Source organism: Felis catus, chromosome D1, assembly GCF_018350175.1.
Source record: "Felis catus isolate Fca126 chromosome D1, F.catus_Fca126_mat1.0, whole genome shotgun sequence".
Classification (NCBI taxonomy): Eukaryota; Metazoa; Chordata; class Mammalia; order Carnivora; family Felidae; genus Felis; species Felis catus.
In genome coordinates, this window is record NC_058377.1 from 23186237 (window position 1) to 23208304 (window position 22068).

The following is a 22068-nucleotide window of genomic DNA, read 5'->3' on the forward strand; positions in this document are numbered from 1 at the left end:
TATATATTCTGAAAAGTGTATGTTAATATATATTTTCATTGTCAATCTGAATGCATCTTAGGGGACCTAAGAAAGTACAGGTAATTTAATATAGAGAGAAATTTTCCTAAATCTGATATTCCCTGATTTCTTTTCTGAATCACATTGTTTCAAGTGGAGTTCTCCTATAATGAGAAATTCCACAAGCTCTTAGATATCAATGGCTATGCTTTGATGGAACCAGATTTGTAAAAGGCATCACCATAACTGAACACCAAAAACGATATCAACCCTTTTTCCCAAAGACTTTAGAACTGTCCCCCCTCTTTTTTTTTTTTTTTTTTTAAGTTTACTTATTTTGAAAGAGAGCGGGGAAAGGTCAGAGAGATGGTGGGGGGGGGAGAATCCCAAGCAGGCTCCACACTGTCAGCACAGAGCCCAATGTGGGGCTTGAACCCACAAACTGTGTGATCATGACCTGAGCTGAAACCAAGAGTCGGATGCTTAACAGACTGAGTCACCCAGGTGCCCCCAGAAAACCTTTTTTTTAATGTTTTTATTTTAATTCCAGTTATATTAGTTTCACATGTACAATATAGCAATTCATCACTTTCATACATCACCTGGTGCTCACCGCCACACATGCATTCCTTAATCCCCATCATCTGTTTACCCATTCCCTCACCCACCTTTCCTCTGGTAACTCTAAGTTGGCTCTCTGTAGTTAAGAATCTGTTTTGTGATTTGTCTCTCTCTTTTTTTCCTCCTTTGTTCATTTTTTGTTTCTTAAATTACACAGGTGAGATCCTATGGTATTTGTCCTTTCTCTGACTTATTTTGCTTAGCATTATACTCTCCAGCTTCATGCATGTCATTGCTAATGGCAAGATTTCATTCTTTTTTATGGCTGAGTACTATTCCAGTACACACACACACACACACACACACACACACACACACACACACACACCCTCACACACCCTCACATCTTTATCCATTCATCAAGTGATAGACACTTAGGCTGTTTCCATTTCCTGGCTATTGTAAATACTCCTGCTATAAACAGGGGTGCATGTATCCCTTGGAATTAGTGTTTTTATATTCTTTGGGTAAATATCCAATAGTGTGATTGCTGGGTCATAGGGTAGTTCTATTTTTAACTTTTTGAGGACCCTCTATACTGTTTTCCACAGTGTGTGTACCAGTTTGCATTCCTACCACAGTGCACAAGGGTTCTTTTTCTCTACATTCTCCCCAACACCAGTTGTTTCTTATGTTGTTGATTTTAGCCAATATGACAGGTGTGAGGTGATATCTCACTGTAGTTTTGATTTGTTTTTCCCTGATGGTAAGTGATGGCGAACATCTTTTCATATATCTGTTGGCCATCTATAGGTCTTCTTTGGAGAAATGTCTGTTCATGTCTTCTGCCTGTTTTTTGTTTTAATTTGTTTGTTTGTTTATTTAGTTTTTGAGAGAGAAAGACAGAGCGCGAGTGGCGGAGGGGCAGAGAGAGAGGGAGACACAGAATTGGAAGCAAGTTCCAGGCTCTGAGCTGTCAGCACAGAGCCCGATGCAGGGCTCGAACTCGCGGACTGTGAGATCATGACCTGAGCTGAAGTCGGATGCTCACCTGACTGAGCCACCCAGGCACCCCTACTGCCGGTTTTTTAATTGGATTATTGGCGGGGGGGGGGGGGGGGGGGGGAGGGGTTGGGGTGTGTTGAGTTTTATAAGTTCTTTATATATTTTGGATACTAACCCTTTATCAGATAGGTTATTTGCAGATATCTTCTCCTGCATTTAGTAGGTTGCCTTTTAGTTTTGCGGATTGTTTCTTTTGCTGTGCAGAAGCTTTTTATTTTGATGTAGTCCCAATATTTTATTTTTGCTTTTGTTTCCCTTGCGTCAGGAGACATATGTAGAAAAAAAATTGCTACAACCAATGTCAAAGAGGTTACTGCCTGTGTTCTTTTGTAGGATTTTTTATGGTTTTTAGAAAATCCTTTCAAAAGACAAACCTTTGGGTTTGTCTCTTGTGAAAACAATTTGCTATTCTTTCTTTAGGGATGCATTTTCTGCTGTCCTGCCATGCTTCAGATTCTTCTGTTGTTGGCCCACACTTAGGACTTTTCAGTAGGCTTTTCCACTGAGCATATTGTATTGTCATCAAACAAGAGGTACCTACCCAAGCTCTGCATATTTCTCTTGATCTGCATTTTGAGACCTTCTACCCAGGGATGATGCTAAAATTAAAAGCAATAACAAAATCCCCCTGTTCAGCTGTTCCTGTTAAACAAAATCTTTTCTTGACAAACATCATTAGAAGTGTTGTAGAGTGGCACAAATCCTGTTAGCTACATGGGCTTCCTCCCAAAGGGGCTTTCCCCAAAGTTATCACTCGGTTGGGCATTCTGAACTTTCAAAAATGAAGGATTCTCAGTATGACCCAGGGGGCTTTATTTGAGTGGTCAGCTTGAGTTTGTGATTGGAAATCGAGCAGAGTAGTTTTAGGTTAAAAACATTATTTCATTTTGAGACCAGTCAAGCTTATCTTCCATGCTTGGTTATGATTTGCGTTTTTGTAGATACATCCTAATAAGAGGTCTTTTGCTGTTAACACTGAAATTTGCTATGTTCCTGGCATTGTGCTGTGTACTTGATTTTGCATAGTGAAAGTTACTTGAATTCAAATGATTCTGTAGGACCTAGTACATTTATTTCAGAAAAATCAAGTAATGGGGAAGGAAAAAATAATTCTTTTATAATTCATTATTGTAATACAAGCAGTTATTTTGGTATATTTCAATTAACAATTTTCCCTGTGGATTTTTTCATAGCTGTAAACGAAGTATACATAGTCTTGGTACATTTTTTATTCAGTTGTACATCTCATACATTTTCCCACATGGCTAGTTTTCATAACCACTATTTTTAATGACTCTGATATACTCCAGTGTGGATGTTAGTTTACCTAATTTTTCCCCTGTGTTAGCCATCTTCTACTTTTTTCTAGTTTTTTTTCTATTGTAAGTACTGTTGTGGTGAATTATATGTTCATCTTTGCAAGTTTTCCTTTTGCCAGTAATTTCCTTAGGATGGGTTCTCAGTACAATTACTAGTCAAAGGGAATGAGAATTTTAGTGGTCAATAACTGTTGCTAAATTTTTTTTTTTTAACATAAGTAGGGGAGAGGGGTTTGGGGGGGGCGTGGAGAGACTCTTAAGCAGGCTCCACGCTCAGCATGGAGCCCGACATGGGGCTCGAACCCATGACCCTGGGATCATGACCTGAGCTGATATCAAGAGTTGGACGCTCAACTGAGCACCCAGGCATCCTCTAAAGTTCTTTTTAAGATGGGGGAATATCAATACTAATTTGTATGTATGAGTGCTTTTATTTATTTATACTCTAAATGGTCATAATTCTGACTAGGGTTTTCTTCCATGTGTTCAAACTTTTTTCCTGCGCTATTATCTATCTCAGGGCTGTCCAATAGAATTTTCTGCAGTGATAGAAATATTGTTATCTTCCCTGTCCAGTATTGTAACCACATGCCACATGTGACTGTTGAGCATTTGAAATGTGGTTAGTGTGACTAAGGAACAGAATTTCTAACATAAAAGTGTATAGCCACGTGTGGCCAACAGCACCTTACTGGACAGCTCAGATTTAACTCATTTTGTGTTGTCAGAGCGTCTGCTCCTTTTCACTCTTCTACTTGGTTGAGTTTGCTCACTTGCATGCTGCTCCCCATTTCCATCCCTGGATTTTTACCTAAACTTGGCCTTTTTGAGGAGTTAGGGACAACATACACACTTTGCCCATTTAATGTTTTCTTTACAGACAGCGTTAGTGCAGACTTACTGCTTCTGTTATTTGATATAGTCTGAAGACTAATCCAGTTCATTCTCTCCACCTCCTTTATCTTCCTCTGTGATATGGTCATTACTAAATAATGCCATTCTTGTTAGACCATATGGTTTTATTCCCCATTAGTTGCTTGGTTTTCTTTCTACTATTAAGAGTTGGGGTTCTGGGTGGCTCAGTTGCTTGAGCATCTCTTGATTTAGGCTCAGGTCATGATCCCAGGGTCATGGAATTGAGCCCCGCATTGGGCTCCACACAGCATGGAGCCTGCTTGGGATTCTCTCCCTCCCTTTGCCCCGTCTCCCATTCACATGCTCTCTAAAATAAAAAAAAAAAATTTTTTTTAAAGTTTTGGCTTCGCAGTCTAATGCTGATTCTCATGTGCATTCTGTTTAGCAGGGATGGTGAGAGAAGGTCAGCTCAATGGCTCGTCCACAGCACACAGTGAAATAAGAGGTATACTATTTCCTGGTCTGTTTGTCAGTTTTCTTGGCGAAAATGTTTTCCTGGGGTTTGGTTAAGACCTTGGAGAATGACTTATCTCTCCTACCTGTTAAGGAGTCTGTATTTTCCTATTGAGTCTATCACAAGATTCCTAGTATCTGTGATGTCTTGTCTTCTGACGGGTTAAGCTGGACTTAAATATTTATCTGCAGCTTTAGATGTACACATCAGTTTTGTGAGACTTCATTTTATTCTCTTTTCTTTCTTTCCACAGACTGTAGAACATGAGAGGGCTAGAGAGATCATCACCATTAGACCAAACCGTCAGGCCTGACTGTGGAGAGTATTTAACAAGTAAACTTACAAGAACCCAACACAGCTCCGTGGAAGTACCAAAACCCAGCGGTTGAAGGTTGGGGGGGAGAGTTGGGGGTAGGGGGTGTTCCAGCTCAATCCTTCATGCCCACTGGTTCTTGATCTTCTGCGTCCTATTCCAGTTCAAGAATCCCCAAGTGACAGTGGGACCCAATGCAGCTCCCCCACCCCTGGGTGCACATGCCTGTGTCCACACAGCAGATCAGTGCAACACCTCCACTGACCGTGGCTACAGCCCTGCATGAAGGACTTGGGATCTGGATGCCGTGGGACCGCCATGGCCCTTGTTGCAGTTTTGTACTCTATACTTGGTTTTTCAATTAAGCTCAATGGCTTTTTTAAAACATGACTCGAAGCTCTAGTTTTCTAGACCTTTTACAGTGTACAGTATTTTACATAACTGAGCTGTATTAAAAGCTTGTTCATTTACTTCCCAGGGCCCTGGCTCTACTTTTAGAGTCCCTTTAGAAAACAAACCTGCAGAGGCATTAGAGGAGCCTAGTTTTTGTCCCTTAATTTACAAGTGCTCTCCTTTCACATTGAGGTGGGTGATCTTGTTCTCTGGACAACCATTCGTTACCAATTCTTGTTTTGTTTCCCTTCGTACCACAAGGCCCAGAACCATAGTTAGCGTGATGTGAGATCTTAGCTTTAAATCCTATGTAAAAGAATTCCGAGACATAAAAGGCAATTTATTTATGAAATTTATTTTCTTATATAAATTATGTATTTCTCTGGGCAGACAGCCTTCACCTTATTGCACTAATAGCACATCTGTAATACCAAGCTACAGGACAAGTCTTAACAAGAGGTTTGTATTCTTCAATGTAGCACTTGTCTACCAGGCACTGTAGAGAGAAAGAAGAGGAAAAGGCAGGATCCGCTCAAGTGGAGAGTGGGGTGGGGGAGAGGGGCAACTCGTCTACCCTTCTGACAGTTGGTTTTCTCCCAGGAAAGGGAACATGCAAAGCTTACATTTGGAGTTTGGGAGCGGGTAAGAGTTGGAAGGCTGAGAAGCCCAGTGCAGCACTACAGCTCAGCTCCCTTTAATTTTGAGAAGCAGGAACTCCTTTCGTTCATTTATAACAACTCACTCTGGCCTCTGCTGATGCTTTAAGGAAACAATGGGGATGGGGTCATCATCAGAATTAGCAGCAATTAAGAACAGGCCATACTCTGCCACAGTGTGGTGGGTATCATCTTGGTCCCCAGGGACCTGAAAGCTATGTATCCAAGGGAGAACCCACAGTTGGCTCTGGAAGTCTCTTAACCTATTCGAGCTGGGACTTCAGACTGCTTGTGCTCAGACATCCCTGTGACCATACAAATTAGCAAAGCTCTGATGTTGTCTCTGCCGACCGCTGGCCAGAGCTACAGTGAGGGTGAGTGTGTAGGCAGAGTGAAGGGAATGCCTGGGGGGTGGGGGTGGGGGGCTGTCAGGGAAGGGGGTGATGGGCAGTGACTGTAACATGATTAGGCCCTCCTTGCAGGTGGAGGCTGGGCTGCCAGGGAGTGGGGCAGGGGAGCTGCAGCCCCTGGAGCTCCCCTCACCCTGCCTCTGTACTACACTGAAGAGAAGTCGCTCACATACTCTAAAGCACATTCTTGATGCAGGGGGCGCTTTGGGGGGAAGCAGTGATTTGGTTTTAGGCAAGAGCCACATTAAGCCTTCATGAGGGCAGCCACCACAGCCTTAGCGTTGAGACTGCGTAGGTCACAGTAGGTCTGGCCAGTGCCCACAAAGACGATGGGTTTGCTTGTGATGTAGGTCATAGAAATAGCAGCTCCCACCTGAAGTGGAGAAAGGAGATACCCAATCAACTCAAGGCCGCTGCTTTTTACCCCCTCAGTAACAGGAATCTTTGGAGCCAACAACATACCCTTATAGCATCAGCTCCCTTGTAAAGGCTGCCCTTCCTGCCCCCATCTCACTCTATTCTGTATCATCCGTATTTACCTTGTCATCAATGGTATCAAATTTGGTAAGGACGATGCCATCAATGAGCCGAGGTGTTTGAGCCATAGAATGGTCAGCCAAGGCTCTGTTAAATTTGACCTGTAAGGGAGAAACATGATATAACTGTAAGAAGCACTCAACTGTCCAAAGATAAGGCTGGGAAAAGAACTAGGCCCTAGCCCTCACCAGCTGGTCCACGGCCTCATTGCCTACTAAGGCCTCCCCCACAAACAGCACCAAGTCGGGTGTGTTGACAGTAATGAGCTTAGCCAGGGCAGTCATCAGAGGGGCATTGTCTTGCATGCGGCCAGCTGTGTCCACCAGCACCACATCAAAGCCTTGGTTACGTGCTAAAGAGAAAAAAGTGGTCAACTCAAAACATCTGGAATATCCTGTTCATTCCCAGCTTTCTCTCAAGAAGTCATAACCTGGCTGTATTAAAAGCCTATGTGTTTACTTTCTTGGGCTCTGGATCTGGCTGTAAGGTTATATGAGCAAAAAAACTATTCTGTGCTTGGCAATCAAGAACATTCAGGAAAAGATGGCAACAGGATAGAGGAGAGCAAACAGGTTTCTTTGGTGGGAATGTATTTTGCCTGCAGCTAGTACTCCTGTTACCCAAGGCAGAGCACTGCAAGTTCCCAATCCTGACTTGTTACAGAGCAGTAAGTTGGTAGGAGGGTAACCCTGACCTTCTGCCAATCCCAAGGAAACCCAAGGAGGAACAGGGCCCACACAAGCTCCCCCACGCTTTCTCTGCGCCATACCAAAGGCAATCGCTTCCATGGCGATTCCAGCAGCGTCCTTGCCGTAGCCCTTTTCAAACAACTGCACCATAGTGCGGCCACCGTGATTCTCTGGGGGGTGTAGGGCACTCAAACGCCGGGTGTGTGTACGCAGCTGCTCCACGGCCCCGGCACGAAATGTGTCACAGGCCGCAATGAGGACACTGAAGCCATTCTCTAACAGCCAGAAAGAAATCTGTGGAAAAAAAGCAAAGAAACCAGTCATCTAGAATGAGAATTGCTAAGACATGGAGAGTGAAGAAAATGGGGAGCTCTACTGACCTTGGCAAGATTAGTAGACTTCCCCACTCCATTAACACCGCAGAAGGTGACAACGTAAGGGCGCTGATGACGCTGGGCATCCATGATATCCCGCAGCATGTCAACACGACGCTGTGGCTGCAGAATCTGTACCAGGGACTCCTGTAGGGCTTGCTTTACTGTGGAAGTCACCGCTAAAAAGGGAGGTGGATCCATGAAACCCAAGGAACGTGCTCGAACACCCAACACCTAAGGGAGCTGGGACCTTGTCCCAGGAATCCACACCATAAGTGATCGTGTTCCAAGCACTTAAACTCATTTAGTTGTGATAACTCTTAAAGTCTAAGTTCTGTAATAGACGTTTAGAGGTGAAAGAGTTTGCCAGAAGCCATACATCTAGCAAGAATGGAGAACAATGCTCTTCACCTCCTAGTAAGTGTAATCCCTTGAGCACTTCTGGTTTAGGGAGATACTTACTGCTGAATGTCCCCATCACCTTCCCTTCCAACTTGTTGGCCACAGATTCACAGAGCTGGACTGCAATGTCTGCTGCCACATTCTTAGCTGGAGAGACAGGAACAGGTGTGAGTGCCACCTCCACAGTAAACAACCCATAGTACAGCTGAGAGTTCTAGGTGGTTCTACTCTCCACCATCTCTGTCCCATACACACGAGTCCACCTGTTCTCAGAACTTACCAATGAGATGATCACGCATTTTGTCCAGCACAGATTCCATGTCTGCACGACTCAAGCTCTTGGACCCCACAAGGCCCTTCAGCATCCCAAACATGCCACCCAGAGTTCCCTTGGTAGCACTGCAGGCACAGGAAATGATGGATATGTATAAAGCCAGCAGGCAGGAATGAAGTTTCATCTGTTCTGGAGCCACACCTCCCACTCACCACCTGAAGTTCCCCTACCTAGGTTTGGTGGAGTTTTGAGTGGCCCCCTCATCCTCTGAGCTGCTGCAGTCCAGATCCTGAAGCTGCCCCCCAGGCCCAGTACCTCGAATCTGGAGGGTACAGGGAAAGGAGTAAGAGGGGATCAGGAACTCTCGAGAGCTGAAGGGGAAGAAGCCCAGGATTTACCCTGTCCTCATTCCATCTCTGATTTGGAAAACTCCAAATGTAACCCACCCCTTCATTCAAAGCAACCAAAGGTACTACCCTCCTAGTCTCTACCTCCTCCCCAATTGCTTACTAATGGTAACTCTCATTGGCCCCTATTGCCTCTTACCAAGTTGATATCCTCAGGTGGGGCAACCTCAGGAGCTCCATTGGTGGTGGGGGTGCTATAATCCAAGACTTCCTTGTTTGCACAGCCACCCAGAGCCCACACCCGGGGTGCTTTTTTGCCCTTCTCCTTTGGAGCATCTGATTTCATGGACTTGCTGTAAAGGGTTATAGCACAAAAGGTTACGGTGCAGTAGGAAAGGAAACATCCACTCAAGAACCAGGGATAAGCGCTCCCTTGCCCCCACTGTGGCTAGATAACAACATTTGTGGTGAAAGTTAGAATGCTCACCTGGACTTCTCCATACCTCTCCCATGCTTCTGAATGAATTCCTCTCGCTTCCTACGTATCAGCTCTTCTTTGGAAAGTTCTACCCCATTCTCAGGCCCCACCAGGAGACCGGACTTTTCAGCAGGGACAGCTTTGCTGGTAACCAAAGGGCCATCAGAACCTGTTAGGAGAAAACTCACTGGAGAAAAACAACCAAATTCCTACAATGGGAAATAAAGTCTTCCAAATCCTTAAGAGGAAACTAGGGGCAAACACCTTGGGGATCACAAGGACGGGATGATTAGGTGACGGGCATCTGAGCAAGGGAGGTAAGCAACGACCAAGGGAAAGATGAAACAATTTCAGTCCATACTATCACATTAACTTTTCATGCCCTGCTATGCCCAGGGAGCTCAAACTCACTCTCCTTCTTGGCCCCCTTGTTTTTTTTGCTGTTCTTTGCTTTTTCTTTGGGTTTTTCACCCCGTGTCTCAATCATGGACCTCACAGGTTTCTTGGCCTTTTCAGAATCTTCAAATTTCTTCATGGTTGTGGGAGCACGGATCTTACTGCTCTCCTCTGCTTCACTAGAAAGAAGAGAATGATCAAAGTCCAGAGAAAGGACCCTCACACCAAGAGGCCAGTTACAACTGGACAGCAAATTCCGTGTGTTCTGACAAACAATTTACTCCCCTGGAACCGCCCTCAGGAAGGAAGGGAGATTATCAGGTCATGGAAATCAATTGTGCAGAGGGGAGGCCTCTCACCGAAGAAGCCGCAGGAAGTCATTTTGGAAATCAAAAGTGCCATTCAATAGACTTAGAGCACTTTGCTGTTGGATCTCTGTACGGTACTTGTCCCGAAACAGCCGGTGCACATCATCTATCAGTTTGTCTACATACGTCAGCGTGAGGATCTTCTGAAAACCAACCTGTTCAGGGAGAGAAACAGAGCCAACAGATCTGCTTACAAGCCAACTCACTCCAGGCCTCCAGAGACTGGCTCAGCGGCCTGGCACGTTTCCCCGACCTGAGGGGCAGCCAAGGTCTCTGCCTGGGCTCAGGAGCGTCTTCCCTTTCCCCCTCCACTGTCTGTCTTCTCAGTTACTTCACCGTATACACTGGGCTCAATTAATGAGGGTTCTCTTAATCAGGATTAAAGAAAAGTGTAATCATTATCCTTCTAAAATAGCCCCACTTACCACAAACACCAGCTCAAACTGGTTGTCCAATTTGTACTTGAGTGTGAGTGCCTCATGGGTGAAGGAGTTGTTACCTCCCCTTTCCTGGAAGAAAAAAAAAAAGAGTTCAGACTACCCAGAAAACCCATACTTGAGCCCCTCAAGGATTACCTATGGGAAAGAACCAGACACTTCCCTCAAAGTCAAACCTGTCGTCCCCAGGACAAGAGGATGCTGGGGGCACTGCTCTCTAGCAGCATCCCATCAGGGAGAAAAGGAGGTGCCAAGTTGGGGGGAGGGGGACGGTTAAGGGGAAAAGAGGTTAGAGGGAAAGAAAGACACGTGGGAGCCAGAAGAGAGAATCACACAATCAGATTTACTAGGAGCTGTACGCTATTTACAGCTTTTTAAAAGCGTTTTTCCATTATCTCGCCCAGCACCCAGCCTTCGACACAACAGAAAATTAAGCTGCTAGGGGGTCAATGGAGGGAACTATGGGAAATCTCAAGAGACGCCGGGATTCGGCTAGAGTCCCAGAGACGGAGGGGGAAGGGGTGTCGCAAAGTTGCTAGAGGTCCCAGGGGAGCGGGAAAGAGAAGCGGAATACTGGCAATGAGTGAGTGGCCAGTTTGGGATAGGCGGAGAAGGTGGGAGGGGGGCGTGGGATCAGTTGAAGGGGCTATGGACCAGTTCAGGGGGCCGAGCCCGTAGTTCTGATCCCGAGGGGGCTATACCTGCAGCAGCACAGAACGAATCAACGCATTAACGGGCCCGGTGCACGAGTCGCTCACGCCCTGGAAGCACCAGAGCACAAGCCCGCCTTTGGAGAAAATGGTGAAGAAGTCGAGCATGGCGGCAGCGGGAAAGGAGCCGGGGCCGGCGCCGGGAACTCAGGCCGCGATCGCCGCCGCTTCCTGCTGCGCCAAGCTCGGGACACGTCACACCAGCGGTCCCGGAAACCGGCTCAGCCGCACTTCCGCTCCGAGCTGCTGTGTTCTTTCTCCGCCTCCGCCCGAGGGCGCGCAACACTGACGCAGGCGCCAGGCTCGCCAATGGCGGGTGGGGGCGGACCTGGGCGGGGCTCTCAGAGAGGACGGCCTACAGCGCGGAGGGGCGTGGCCCTCAGGACCCGCTGGCCAATGGGCGCGCTCGTCTGAACGGCCTGCGGCGCGGAGAAGTGACGGCAGAGTGGGGCTGGCGTCGGGAGGTGGGGTGGGGGGGGGGTCTCCCAGAGGGCCTGGGCTCTGAGTGGTCATGCTTCGCAGGACGTTGCTTTTGGGCTTGTGCCGGGGCCCCTTGGGCCGGGGTCTAGGCACACACAGAGGAGGCTCTATTCTGGGTAAAGTTGAGGGCCGCGGAGGGTATCGTGGTTCTTGGATGGCCCCAAGCTCCAGCTCTGTGACCTTCCGGACTCAGGACCCGGCCCACGATGTAAAGACAGTGGGTCGGCTGGGAGGAGGGGGTAAGCTTTCCTGCCGGAGCTTGTAAAGGCTGGGCTTCCCAGGAAGCCCCTCTCAGGTGACAAATTGCAGATCGTTCTATGCCTCAGCTTACTACCAGCATAACAGAGAGCCAGGTTGATTGGTTGCAGAGCTAGCTGTGCCTTAAAGTCCTGCTCGCGTGCAGGATGCTGCACTTAGCGTGTGGCTGTTAAGGAGGGAAGAGAAAGAAGGTTCAGTGTGCGGCCTGGAGTGCAGCCGGAGAGTGAAGACTTAAATAGACCAGTTCAAGACTGGATAGAATCCAATTTGGACAAATGCCCTGCACTGCTAGTCCCCGAAGCTAGTGTAACTGGAGAAGTACAGTGAGCAGATGGGAACTGAGATCAGCCTTGATGGATATCGTTTACTGGCTCAGGGAAGGTGTGTGTTCCAGGTTGCGGAGAACCCAGTGAAAATTAGAAGTATTGGTTTTGTGCAAGAATCTAACAAAAGCCACGTAGGTAGAGAGCAGAGATAGGAAACGTAGTGTGGATGGGTGAGGTAAGCCTAGATCAAAGAAAGATTCCAACATTGCCGAGAAGAGTTTGAATTTTGTATTGGAGTCGGTGAGACGACTTGGAGATTTGTGTGTTAGGTGTGAAAGATGAAAGGATTCATTGATTCAAGGCACTGATGGCGTACCAGGTTCTGTGCTAGGCTGAAGACTCATTGGTGAAGAAGGTAGGCATAGTACCATATGAAGCAATGACACTTAAACTCAAAATTGCAGATGTGTTGCATGAGGTAATGAGACCGTTTGACAGGAGATTCTGACAGTCCACGGAGTCAGGAAAGACTTCCCTGAGAAAAATGAGAACTGAGCTGAAAGCGAAAAGAAGCAAAGAGTTAACCAGGCAAAGAAGCGGACATGGTTTCAAAGTCGAGAGAACACCTGTGTAGATTTCCTGCCACCATCGAGGTGTCGAAGGGGGCGGAGTGGGGGAGTGGGGAGAGAAAAAGGTAAACCAGAGCCAGAGTGTGCTGTGCCTCATCCATGTTGAAGATTTTGGACTTTTATTCTTAGAGTAATGGAAAACCACTGGAAGGTTTTAAGCAGGAGAGTATGTGATTGAATTAGTGCTTAGAAAATATTCTAGCTGTGATGCAAAAGAGTCAGGTGGTAAGAGGAGGATTAGTGGAAACAGTAAGGCTTTTGCGTTAGTCCAGGTGAGAGGTCATGGTAGTTCAGGCTAAGGTGGTGGTGGCGGAGATGGGGAGGAAACGGGGACAGATTGGAGAGATCTTTAGGAGGCAAAGACATCAGGACTTGACAATAGATAGGACATGAATGTAGCTTTGTCGGTGGTGACGGATATCCAGGATAAGGTGCCACTCAGAGGTATCATGCTTCAGAGGACACTGCCGCTTGGAGTGTGCCAGGACCTATTGGTCCAGGAGCCTGGAACCCTCCTCTCCTAGAGGAGAGGGAAATGCAGTTGAATATATGAGCCTGTGATTCAAGGGAAAGAGCAGTCTGCACAGGAGATGAGCACGCGTAAGTCACCTGGCCCAGGGAGAGAGTATAGAGTGTTCTTTTTGAGAAGTTGAATCTTGCAGTGCTGGGCATGATGCGTGAGGCGGGAAGAGAGCCTGATGGCACACAGACCACATGGCGAAGCTGTGGAATACTGCTGGGTGCAGGCTGACCTTATGAGAGGGGATGACTGTGGGAACAGCCAGCTCAGTGTCCGTTTCCGTTTAGCCAACCTTCTCCTGTGCCCATCCTCTAACCCCCTACCACCTGTAAAGAAAATGTATGGCCTTCTGACCATAACTGCGTCCCACAGACCGAGATGGAAAGATGTCCGAGATCAAGAAGAAGATCCAGTCAATCCTTCCCGGCGGGGACTGGAATCCACTGTACGACACCAGCTACCTGCCCCCTGAGAGCTCGGATGTGGTGATTGTGGGGGGTGGGGTGCTTGGCCTGTCCGTGGCCTATTGGCTGAAGAAGTTGGAGAAGCCAAGAGGTGCCATTCGAGTGCTGGTGGTGGAACGGGACCACACGGTGAGGTGTGGGGTAGAGCAGTGTCATGACTGGGGCACGGACTCCTATTTTATTAAGGGGCAAGGGGAGGGGAAGGGAGGAAAGACTTCGATCTTTGGAGGTCTAAAGGGCAGGGACTGTACTTTGACTCTTGTTGAGAAACAGTCCCGGGTTCTTCCTTCAAATTAGAGACTTTGGCCATAGAGTTGCTTGTAAAAGCACATTTCACAATGTCAGATCTTTTGGGCGCCCACAGGTCCGTCTGAGAGCCTGCATTCCAGCTGGAATCAATACAAACAGCTATCCCCTCCCCCTTCCAGGTTCCTTTACTTCTGAGTTTTTGCACTTTAGTTCCGATTAGCCATTGAGAGTTAGCCACGAATCTTACTAGTTTGGTCATATTCCTCTATTTTCCAATTAGTAGATGAAGTGTTAATCTCCTGCCCTTGGACTTCAAGGCCATTACCGTTTTGTGCCACAGTGCCCAGCCCTTTTAGATGACTGGCTCTCTCTGCTCTGCACATCTGCTAAGAAGGATTTTAATAATTGTTGTCCTCTTTGGGTGCTGGTTGACTTGCATACAGGTTTATCTACCTCAACTCCTCTTAGATTATAAACGTGCAAGTAGGACCCCCCATTACCCCAGGGGCTTCCGTTCCAGTATTCTGCTCCCAGGTGACAGGGTACTGGTCTCCCTCAGTTACTTTTGTCTTTCCACAGTATTCCCGGGCCTCCACTGTGCTTTCCGTGGGCGGGATTCGTCAGCAGTTCTCGGTGCCTGAGAACGTCCAGCTCTCCCTCTTTTCAATTGACTTTCTACGGAACATCAATGTATGTGCAAAGAGATTTGGGGACTGGGGTGGTGAGCACTCCTTTAGCCCAGAGAGAGGAGCAGCCCAGTTGGCCGGGGGGATCAGGGAGCGGAAGCAGTTTGGGCCACTAGGAGTTGGAACCACCAGTTTTCTCCCCAGTGGTGGTACCCAGAGGGGGGCTTCTCTGAGCCCTGGGAGCTGTTGGTGAGGAGGCCAGGAAAGCTCTCCCTCCCTCCCTCCTTTAAGTCAGCTTCTCTAAAGAACTTTTTTTCTTCTTTGCGCACACACAGGAGTACCTGGCTGTAGCTGATGACCCTCCCCTGGACATTCAGTTCAACCCATCAGGTTATCTCTTGCTGGCTTCAGAAAAGGGTGCTGCCATCATGGAGAACAACGTGAAGGTGCAGAGGTGGGTGGGGTGCCTGGCACGACCACCCATCTGCTGCTCAGCTGTGTGCATGTAGCAAGCTCCGACACCAAGTTAGGAACTGAGAAACCCTGTGGGGCAGGGATGGGGAGGGGGGTTGATGAGATAGGTCCCTGCTGTGTAGGAGCTCTGACAGGAGTCTGTCAGGAAGCACAGACACATGCAGACCTCCAGTACCCTGTGCTAAGTGCTCGAACATGGATACAGACAACACACTGCTGCGGTGGTTCCTAAATCGGCCAGATCACAAAAACCACCCGGGAAATCCCAGACCTAATAAGCCAGAGCCTCTAGGGAAGGGCCCAGGAATCTGCAGACTTTTCCTGCAAGGGCCAGATAGTACACATTTTAGGCTTCGGGGGCCATATGGACTCTGCTGCCATCATTCAGCTTTGTAGTTGAAACAGAAGCAGCCAGGGACAAGATATAGGCAAAAATAGAAATGAATCAGTGTGACTCAGGTACAAAAATGCAGCAGGCTGGTTGGGGCAAGCCCTCTCCTAAGTGCGTCTCGTGATCGGTCAGGAGCATGTGTCTATAACAGTCTTGCGGGTCTTACTAGGGACATCGGGTAATGTCCCAGATGCAGTAGTTATTCATTTAGTCACCAAGACATCCCCTGTGGGTAAACCGAGGCACAAGGTAGCTAGCAAGTGGTGGCACTGGGATCTGAACCAGGCAGTCGGGCTTGCGAGTGTGTTGTTTTAGGGTCTGCGTTGCTGCCTTTCGAGGACAGTGTCCCATAGGAGATAATTGTGGTAGTGAGCAGGACTGTACTAGAAGGTAGACAGGAAGGTCATTCCAGGCAGAAGGGAAGGAGACAAGCGGAAGGGACACAGTGGTCTGCCCTGTTGTGAAAGGATACAGGATAGTTAGGGGATGTCAGGGAGTTTAGTGTGGTCAAAGGGATACCAGGGGGTAGGAAAGGAAAGAGGGGTCAGCTGAAGAGCCATGACTAGGACGCTTGGCCTTTACACGTTCAACAGGGAGGAAAACTTGGGGGTTTGGGGCAGAGAAGTTACGTGAATGAATCGGAATCCCCACTTGTGGAGTCGGGGTCCATACTTTGCCTCCTCTGCACAGTCCTCGCCTCTGACACACAGGCACACAGTCGCGCATTTCTCTCAGGCAGGAAGGAGCCAAAGTTTGCCTGATGTCTCCTGAGCAGCTTCGGAACAAATTTCCCTGGATAAACACAGAGGGCGTGGCTTTGGCATCTTATGGTAAAACGTGCTTGCAGAGGGGATCAGGGGTTGAGGGGCGCCTCAACGTTGGAAGTCTCAGCACCCTGTAACCCGCCTCTAGAAGCAGTGCTTCCCCCCGGGCCAGCAGAGCCTCCCTCGGCCCCTGCTAGCTCTCTGTCCTTCCACAGGATTTGACTCTGGTACACTTGGTCAACGTGAACCTTCCCTGGCTTCCCTAAAGAGGAGTTGGGGGCACAGGAAATCCAACAGGAGAGGAGGGTCCTAATCCCACCTCCTGAGTCCTCTTTCTTATCACAGGGATGGAACACGAAGGTTGGTTTGACCCCTGGTGTCTGCTCCAGGGGCTTCGGCGAAAGGTCCAGTCCATGGGGGTCCTCTTCTGCCGCGGAGAGGTGACACGTGAGTCTGAGGCCCCGTGCCCACTGCTCCTTCCCTCTGCCAGCTGGGGCACAGGCCTAGATGGGGTCTTATCTTCACTCACGGGCTAAGCAAGGGTTGGTGGGGAATGGGGTTCTCCCGGCGGCCTTGTCCTGAGCATCCTGACTCCAGCTCCTAAGTAGGCTTTCTCAGGACACGTGTTGCACGTGAAGGTTTCAGCTTGCTCCCATTTTGCATGCAGTCAAGGTCATCTTGGTTACCCCATATCTGTTTGCGGGAAAGCTCCGGTCTTCCAGGTTGCTTTCCTAATGAAGTCCACGGAATCCCAGCCTCGTCTTCTTCAGGCCTCAGGCGCTTCTTTTCTTTTTCCTGCAGGTTTCGTGTCTTCGTCTAACCTCATGAAGACTGCAAGTGGGGAAGAAGTGAATGTGAAAAGGATCCACGAAGTTCATGTAAGTTGCCAGCCTGTGCATCTTCCTTACCAAAGTGCAAGGGTGGAAAAGGTAACGGCTGTCATTTTGGTCTTTCTCTACCCACTTCCAGTCTGGGTAAACTAAGGCTCGGGAAGAAATGTACCTCTCACAGGGCCCGGTATGTGGGCCAGGCCCTCCTTCCCCTCCCCTTCTGGTGCCTTCAGGTGAAGATAGACCAAAGCCTGGAGTACCAGCCCGTGGAATGTGCCATAGTGATCAACGCAGCAGGGGCCTGGTCTGGCCAGGTTGCAGAGCTGGCTGGCATTGGGAAGGGGCCACCTGGCACCCTCCAGGGCACCAAGCTACCTGTGGAGCTGAGAAAAAGGTAACTTCCCTCAGGGCAGCTGAGGAGGTCGGTGAGAGAGGGAAAGAAGCAATGTAAGAGTTCGGTAAATGTGCTGGGAAGGCGATTTCCTAACCTGCTGGTTGTGGCAGGTACGTGTACTTGTGGCACTGCCCCCAGGGACCAGGCCTGGAGACCCCGTTCGTTATAGACCCCAGTGGAACCTATTTCCGCCGAGAAGGATTAGGCCATAACTACCTGGGTGGCTGTAGCCCCACTGAGGTAAGCTAAGCGGGGCTGGGGTGCTGGGCAGGGGACATAGGCCACTGTCATCGAAGAGTCAGGCTCTTTGGATGGCCCAGCGCTCTCACTGACCTTGAGCCTCCTCTGGGTTTGAACTGGGATCTTTTCTCCCCGTCCCCTCCTACTGAGGGGCTCAGTGAGGTCTGGGTCAGCCCTTGTGTCCCAGGCAACATAAGCCATGTCCCCACCTCTCACCGTAGGAGGAGGAACCGGATCCAGGGAACCTGGAGGTGGACCATGATTTCTTCCAGGACAGGGTGTGGCCCCCTTTGGCCCAGAGGGTACCGGCTTTTGAAACTCTGAAGGTAACAGGAGACCCATGAGCCTGGAGCACCCGGGTCGGCTTGGAAAGCTTGTCCACTGCCACTCGCCCTCTGCCTCACAACTGCTAAGGACTCTTGGTCTAGGGACCCATCCCACTGACCCCTCGGGGGCTGGGAGAGGGTGCCGCGTCTGTCCCCAGAGCAGGAGTGAGGGTGGCACGTGTCGGCACCTTCCCAGGCACGCCTGTGTCTCGTACACCCGCAGGTTCGGAGCGCTTGGGCCGGCTATTACGACTACAACACCTTTGACCAGAATGGCGTGGTGGGTCCTCACCCACTGGTCATCAACATGTATTTTGCCACGGGCTTCAGCGGCCACGGGCTCCAGCAGGCCCCTGCCGTGGGGCGAGCTGTGGCGGAGATGGTGCTGGAGGGCCACTTCCAGACCATCAACCTGAGCTCCTTCCTCTTCAGCCGCTTTTACTCGGGAGAGAAGGTCCAGGAGCACAACATCATCTGAGCCTGTAAGCTCTTCGCTGGGCCCCGCCGCCCTGTCCGTCCCCCGTGGCCTCCCTACACTCTCCTGTCCCCACAGGGCTGGGCGGGCAGGCCGACTACAGGCTGTGAGGCCCAGGCCAACAGAGAGTGTTGGAGGGGGAGACCCCAGGACTGACGGCCCGGGCTGAGGCCACCTGCCAAGGCAGTGCAGCCGGACAGAATACCTGAGCACGTGGCCCAAGACTGCCTTCTTCCTGGTACTGAGCCAGCAAGATCACCTATGCCCCTCTTGGCAGGCTACCCCGGAGCCCGGGCAGGGAGCCTTCCGGGGCAGCTGGTGCGGATTTAGTGACCGTTTACCTACTCATCAATCAATAAATGTTATTACTCTTTCCACTCAGTCTTCTGCCCCTTCTCCTTTGACCTCATGGCAGTTGCTTCTGAAGCACCGGTAGCCTTTGGTCCCAGGCCGCACGGCCTTCCCCTCCCGGCAGCATTCTCCCGTCCTAGGTGTAGGCAGCTTATTGGCAAACTAGTGCCTTCCCTTCCTGAGTTGCTGCAGAGGGAAGGGATGGTTCATTCCTTTATTCAGCATTTTTTCAGCTCCAACTCTCGGCCAGGCCCAGGGCTACATATCAGAGATCTACCACCAGGCGGGGCATCCTCTGCATGCTCACTGGAGCGTTCTTATCTGTGCCCGCCCCGCAGCCCAGAGCAGACCTAGTGCCGTCCCTGCAGTGCCAGGAAGAAGCGCAGGTCACGGACACCTCATCTCAGCTGTGTCTCCGCAGAGCTCCCCCGGGGAAGCCGACCTCTGAGCTGAACCTATAGGATGAGTGGTTGAACACAGTGAAGGCACAGCAGGGACCGGGGGTGGGGTGGGGACCGCAGGCTGTGGGGAAGATTGTATACAAATGCCCAGGACCAGGACTTCGCAGGATTCGAGGGAGGATAAGTGATGTCCTGGCTAGATCATGGAGTGAAGAGGGGTAGTAAGGAGTAGGGCAGGGCCAGGGGCTGAAGAGCCAGGTGTGGAGCTCAGGCTGTATTGCACGGGCTTTCCGTAGGGAAGTGACATGCTCAGATTTTCCTTTTTTTTTGAGTTTATTTTTTTATTTTGAGAGGGAGAAAGTATGCACATGAGTAGGGAAGGGGCAGAGGGGCGGAGAGGGAGAGACAGAGAGAGAGAATCCCAAGCAGGCTCTGCACTGACAGCTCAGGAACCGTGAGATCATGTCCAGAGCTGAAATCGTGAGTCAGCAGTTTCACCAACTGAGCCACTCGGGCGCCGCAGATTTTCCTTTCAGAAAAATCACTCTGACTGCCTTGTGGAGAACAGATTGTGGCGTCAAAGCAGGAGGCCAGATGGGAGGCTTCGCTGCAGTCCATGTGGCAGAAACAATAGTGCCCACGCTGTCACGGCAAGAAGCTTGTGTATCCAAAGAGGTGACGGTAGTAACAAGAAACGGGGTCAAGCATGACACTCAGGCATCTGGCTTGGACAACTAGATGTATATCTTGCTTCCGTAGAGGTGAGGGACGCCAGGGAGGAGCCGTGTGGGGGACAAAATGAAGCAGTTTGAGACCTGTCGAGTCAAAGGTGCCTGGTAGAGACGTCTAATGAGGAGTTGAGTTTATTGTCATGGCACTCAGGATGATCCAGGCTGCGAACACCATGGAAGAGAAGGGCATCACCCCCACGAGGGGAGAAGAGTAGGGAACCAAGGGGGACACTGGACACTGACGTTTAAGGGATGAGCCAAAGGAGAGGAAGCTGAAGAGGTGGCCAGAGAGGCAGGAAAAAAGCCAGGAGCATGAGGTATCATGGGAACCTAGAAGGAATGGGCGATGCTACCCATGCACGTGCACTGGCTGGATCGGTACCAAGTAGGTCAGTGGGGACCTGAGGGAGAGCGGTTCTGGGAAGAAGGTGGGGTTTGAGGTGACAGCTGTCCAGAAGGGAGAAGCGGGTGGGAGCAGAAATATCTAGGAAAGTGTTCATTCCCCCTGAAAAGCGGCCTTTGGGGAGAAGAAGGAAACACAAGAGATGAACGTGACTGATTATCGGTTGTGTAAGGGAGGGAGGCCAGGGGAGATGCCAGTGAGGTAACAGGAGGAGCCCCTGGGGGGGGGGGGGGGGACAGCCAGGACTGATCAGGTGAGCAAAAGAGGAAGAGCCACCAGTGCTGAAAGACAGGAAGGAACTTGGCCAGGGGCACAAGGCAGTGACAACTCAGGCCAAACCCAACATCTGTGTTAACCCTGTAAGCAGGCCTTGTCAGGTGCCTGATATTCACTCCCCCTAACTTCGGTACAAATACCCCCATCTATGGGTCAGAAGGAAAATGGGCTTCATCTGGCTCCTCACCCCGAAGCGACATCAAGATGACAAATACTGTACTTATTTATTAAGAACACATTGATGAATCCTCCATACTTCCACAGGTCGGTTTTTTTTTTTAATTTTTTTAAACGTTTATTTATTATTGAGAGACACAGAGCATGAGCAGGGGAGGGGCAGAGAGAGGAGGAGACAGATTCTGAGGCAGGCTCCAGGCTCTGAGCTGTCAGCACAGAGCCCAACGTGGGGCTCGAACTCACAAACTGTGAGATCATGACCTGAGTCGAAGTCGGAGGCTTAGCCACCTGAGCCACCCAGGCGCCCCCACAAGTCTTTTTAAAGTTTATTTTGAGAGGGAGAGAGAGTGTGTGAGCAGAGGAGGGGCAGAGAGTGGGAGAGAGATCCACAGGGCTTTATTCAAACTTGTAGGAGAGCATTCATTGCATCTATCAAACTGTACGAGAGTTGGGGCCCTAGCCTTCTTCACCTGTGTCCCAACACCGAGCTGTCCATGTCTCCTGGAGTAACTGCTCTGCACCCAAGCCCGAAGGGGATCCCGGGCCTCCGAGACTTTTCAGTCAAATGGCAGGGCTAACCCTCATCAGCCCAACTCCAGACAACACAAGGTTTGTAGGGAACAACACAGGGATTGTAGGGAAAGAGGCCAGAGGGGCAGGGTTAAGAAAGGATATCCTTTGTAAGTTGCAGAATTGAGGCTTGCCACAAGAGGGGCGTTTGAGGATCGTAGCACGGAAAGGGGGGACCCCGCGGGTGGAGGGAACAGCAGAAATCAAGCACCCAGCAAGGAAAGCTGAGGTGAGTTTCATAAAGAGTAAAAGAAACCCAGAAGCCCTTCCTGTACCTCCTACCTACTTTATCTCATGGACTCCTCCCCACAGCACCAGGAACCAGATCCTAAAATTCGATGATGAGTAAAGTGAGCCTCCGCAGGCTGCACACTTCCAAGGTCGGAGGGCTAGTAAGTGATGAGCTCTGGATGCGAACTCCAGCAATCTTACTCCAGAGCCCTCCTGCCCAGCCTTATACTACACTGCCTGCCGGGATTAGCCACTAATTCTCTCTGCTGGCTGGTGAGAAAAGGAGGAAATCAGACTGAAAGGGAGATGGTGAATCTTCCACCGGCCCTGTTAAACTACCGGCATCCTCCAAGCATTTCGTGCGCACGGTTGTAGGAGTGTTTCCCAAACTGGCGTGCCATGGACCCCTGCTCAGGAAGACCCCGATATTTCTCCTACGGTGAA

General features: G+C 49.7%; 3 protein-coding genes across 9 annotated transcripts in view; 2 read left to right on the forward strand and 1 right to left on the reverse strand.

Annotated features, from left to right (window-relative positions):
* Positions 1-5097, forward strand: part of FAM118B (family with sequence similarity 118 member B) — a 48846-nt gene extending 43749 nt beyond the window's left edge. For 2 of the 6 annotated variants that reach the window (XR_006586089.1, XR_006586091.1), the window contains exons 7-9: positions 2047-2159; positions 4246-4305; positions 4568-5097. Coding sequence is in view for 2 of the 6 variants with exons in the window: in XM_045038513.1 (XP_044894448.1) it covers positions 4246-4305; positions 4568-4581 (74 nt within the window). In the remaining 4 variants the exon portion in view is untranslated. The remainder of the gene's footprint in view (positions 1-2046; positions 2160-4245; positions 4306-4567) is intronic. The other 4 variants (XR_006586090.1, XR_006586092.1, XM_011286499.4 and 1 more) reach the window with 4 other exon arrangements.
* A 257-nt stretch (positions 5098-5354) lies between these two features.
* On the reverse strand, positions 5355-11331 carry SRPRA (SRP receptor subunit alpha). Its single transcript, XM_003992555.6, has 14 exons — positions 11090-11331; positions 10377-10460; positions 9943-10106; positions 9599-9762; positions 9197-9356; positions 8909-9062; positions 8593-8684; positions 8369-8487; positions 8149-8235; positions 7693-7865; positions 7393-7606; positions 6812-6975; positions 6626-6724; positions 5355-6459 (listed from the first exon to the last, which is right to left on the reverse strand). The coding sequence occupies exons 1-14, from the start codon at positions 11204-11206 to the stop codon at positions 6331-6333; spliced, it is 1920 nt and encodes a 639-aa protein (XP_003992604.1). The 5' UTR covers positions 11207-11331; the 3' UTR covers positions 5355-6330.
* A 206-nt stretch (positions 11332-11537) lies between these two features.
* FOXRED1 (FAD dependent oxidoreductase domain containing 1) lies at positions 11538-18865 on the forward strand. Of its 2 annotated transcripts, none has more exons than XM_003992558.5 (11): positions 11538-11694; positions 13624-13844; positions 14544-14654; positions 14926-15044; positions 16191-16285; positions 16565-16666; positions 17021-17097; positions 17283-17443; positions 17554-17683; positions 17905-18009; positions 18233-18865. In XM_003992558.5, exons 1-11 carry the CDS (start codon positions 11610-11612, stop codon positions 18485-18487), a joined length of 1461 nt encoding a protein of 486 aa, XP_003992607.1. In that variant the 5' UTR covers positions 11538-11609; the 3' UTR covers positions 18488-18865. The 2 variants fall into 2 exon arrangements, with proteins under 2 accessions (XP_003992607.1, XP_044894446.1); XM_045038511.1 differs by lacking the exon at positions 11538-11694 and adding an exon at positions 11842-13331.
* The last annotated feature ends 3203 nt before the right edge of the window (positions 18866-22068 follow it).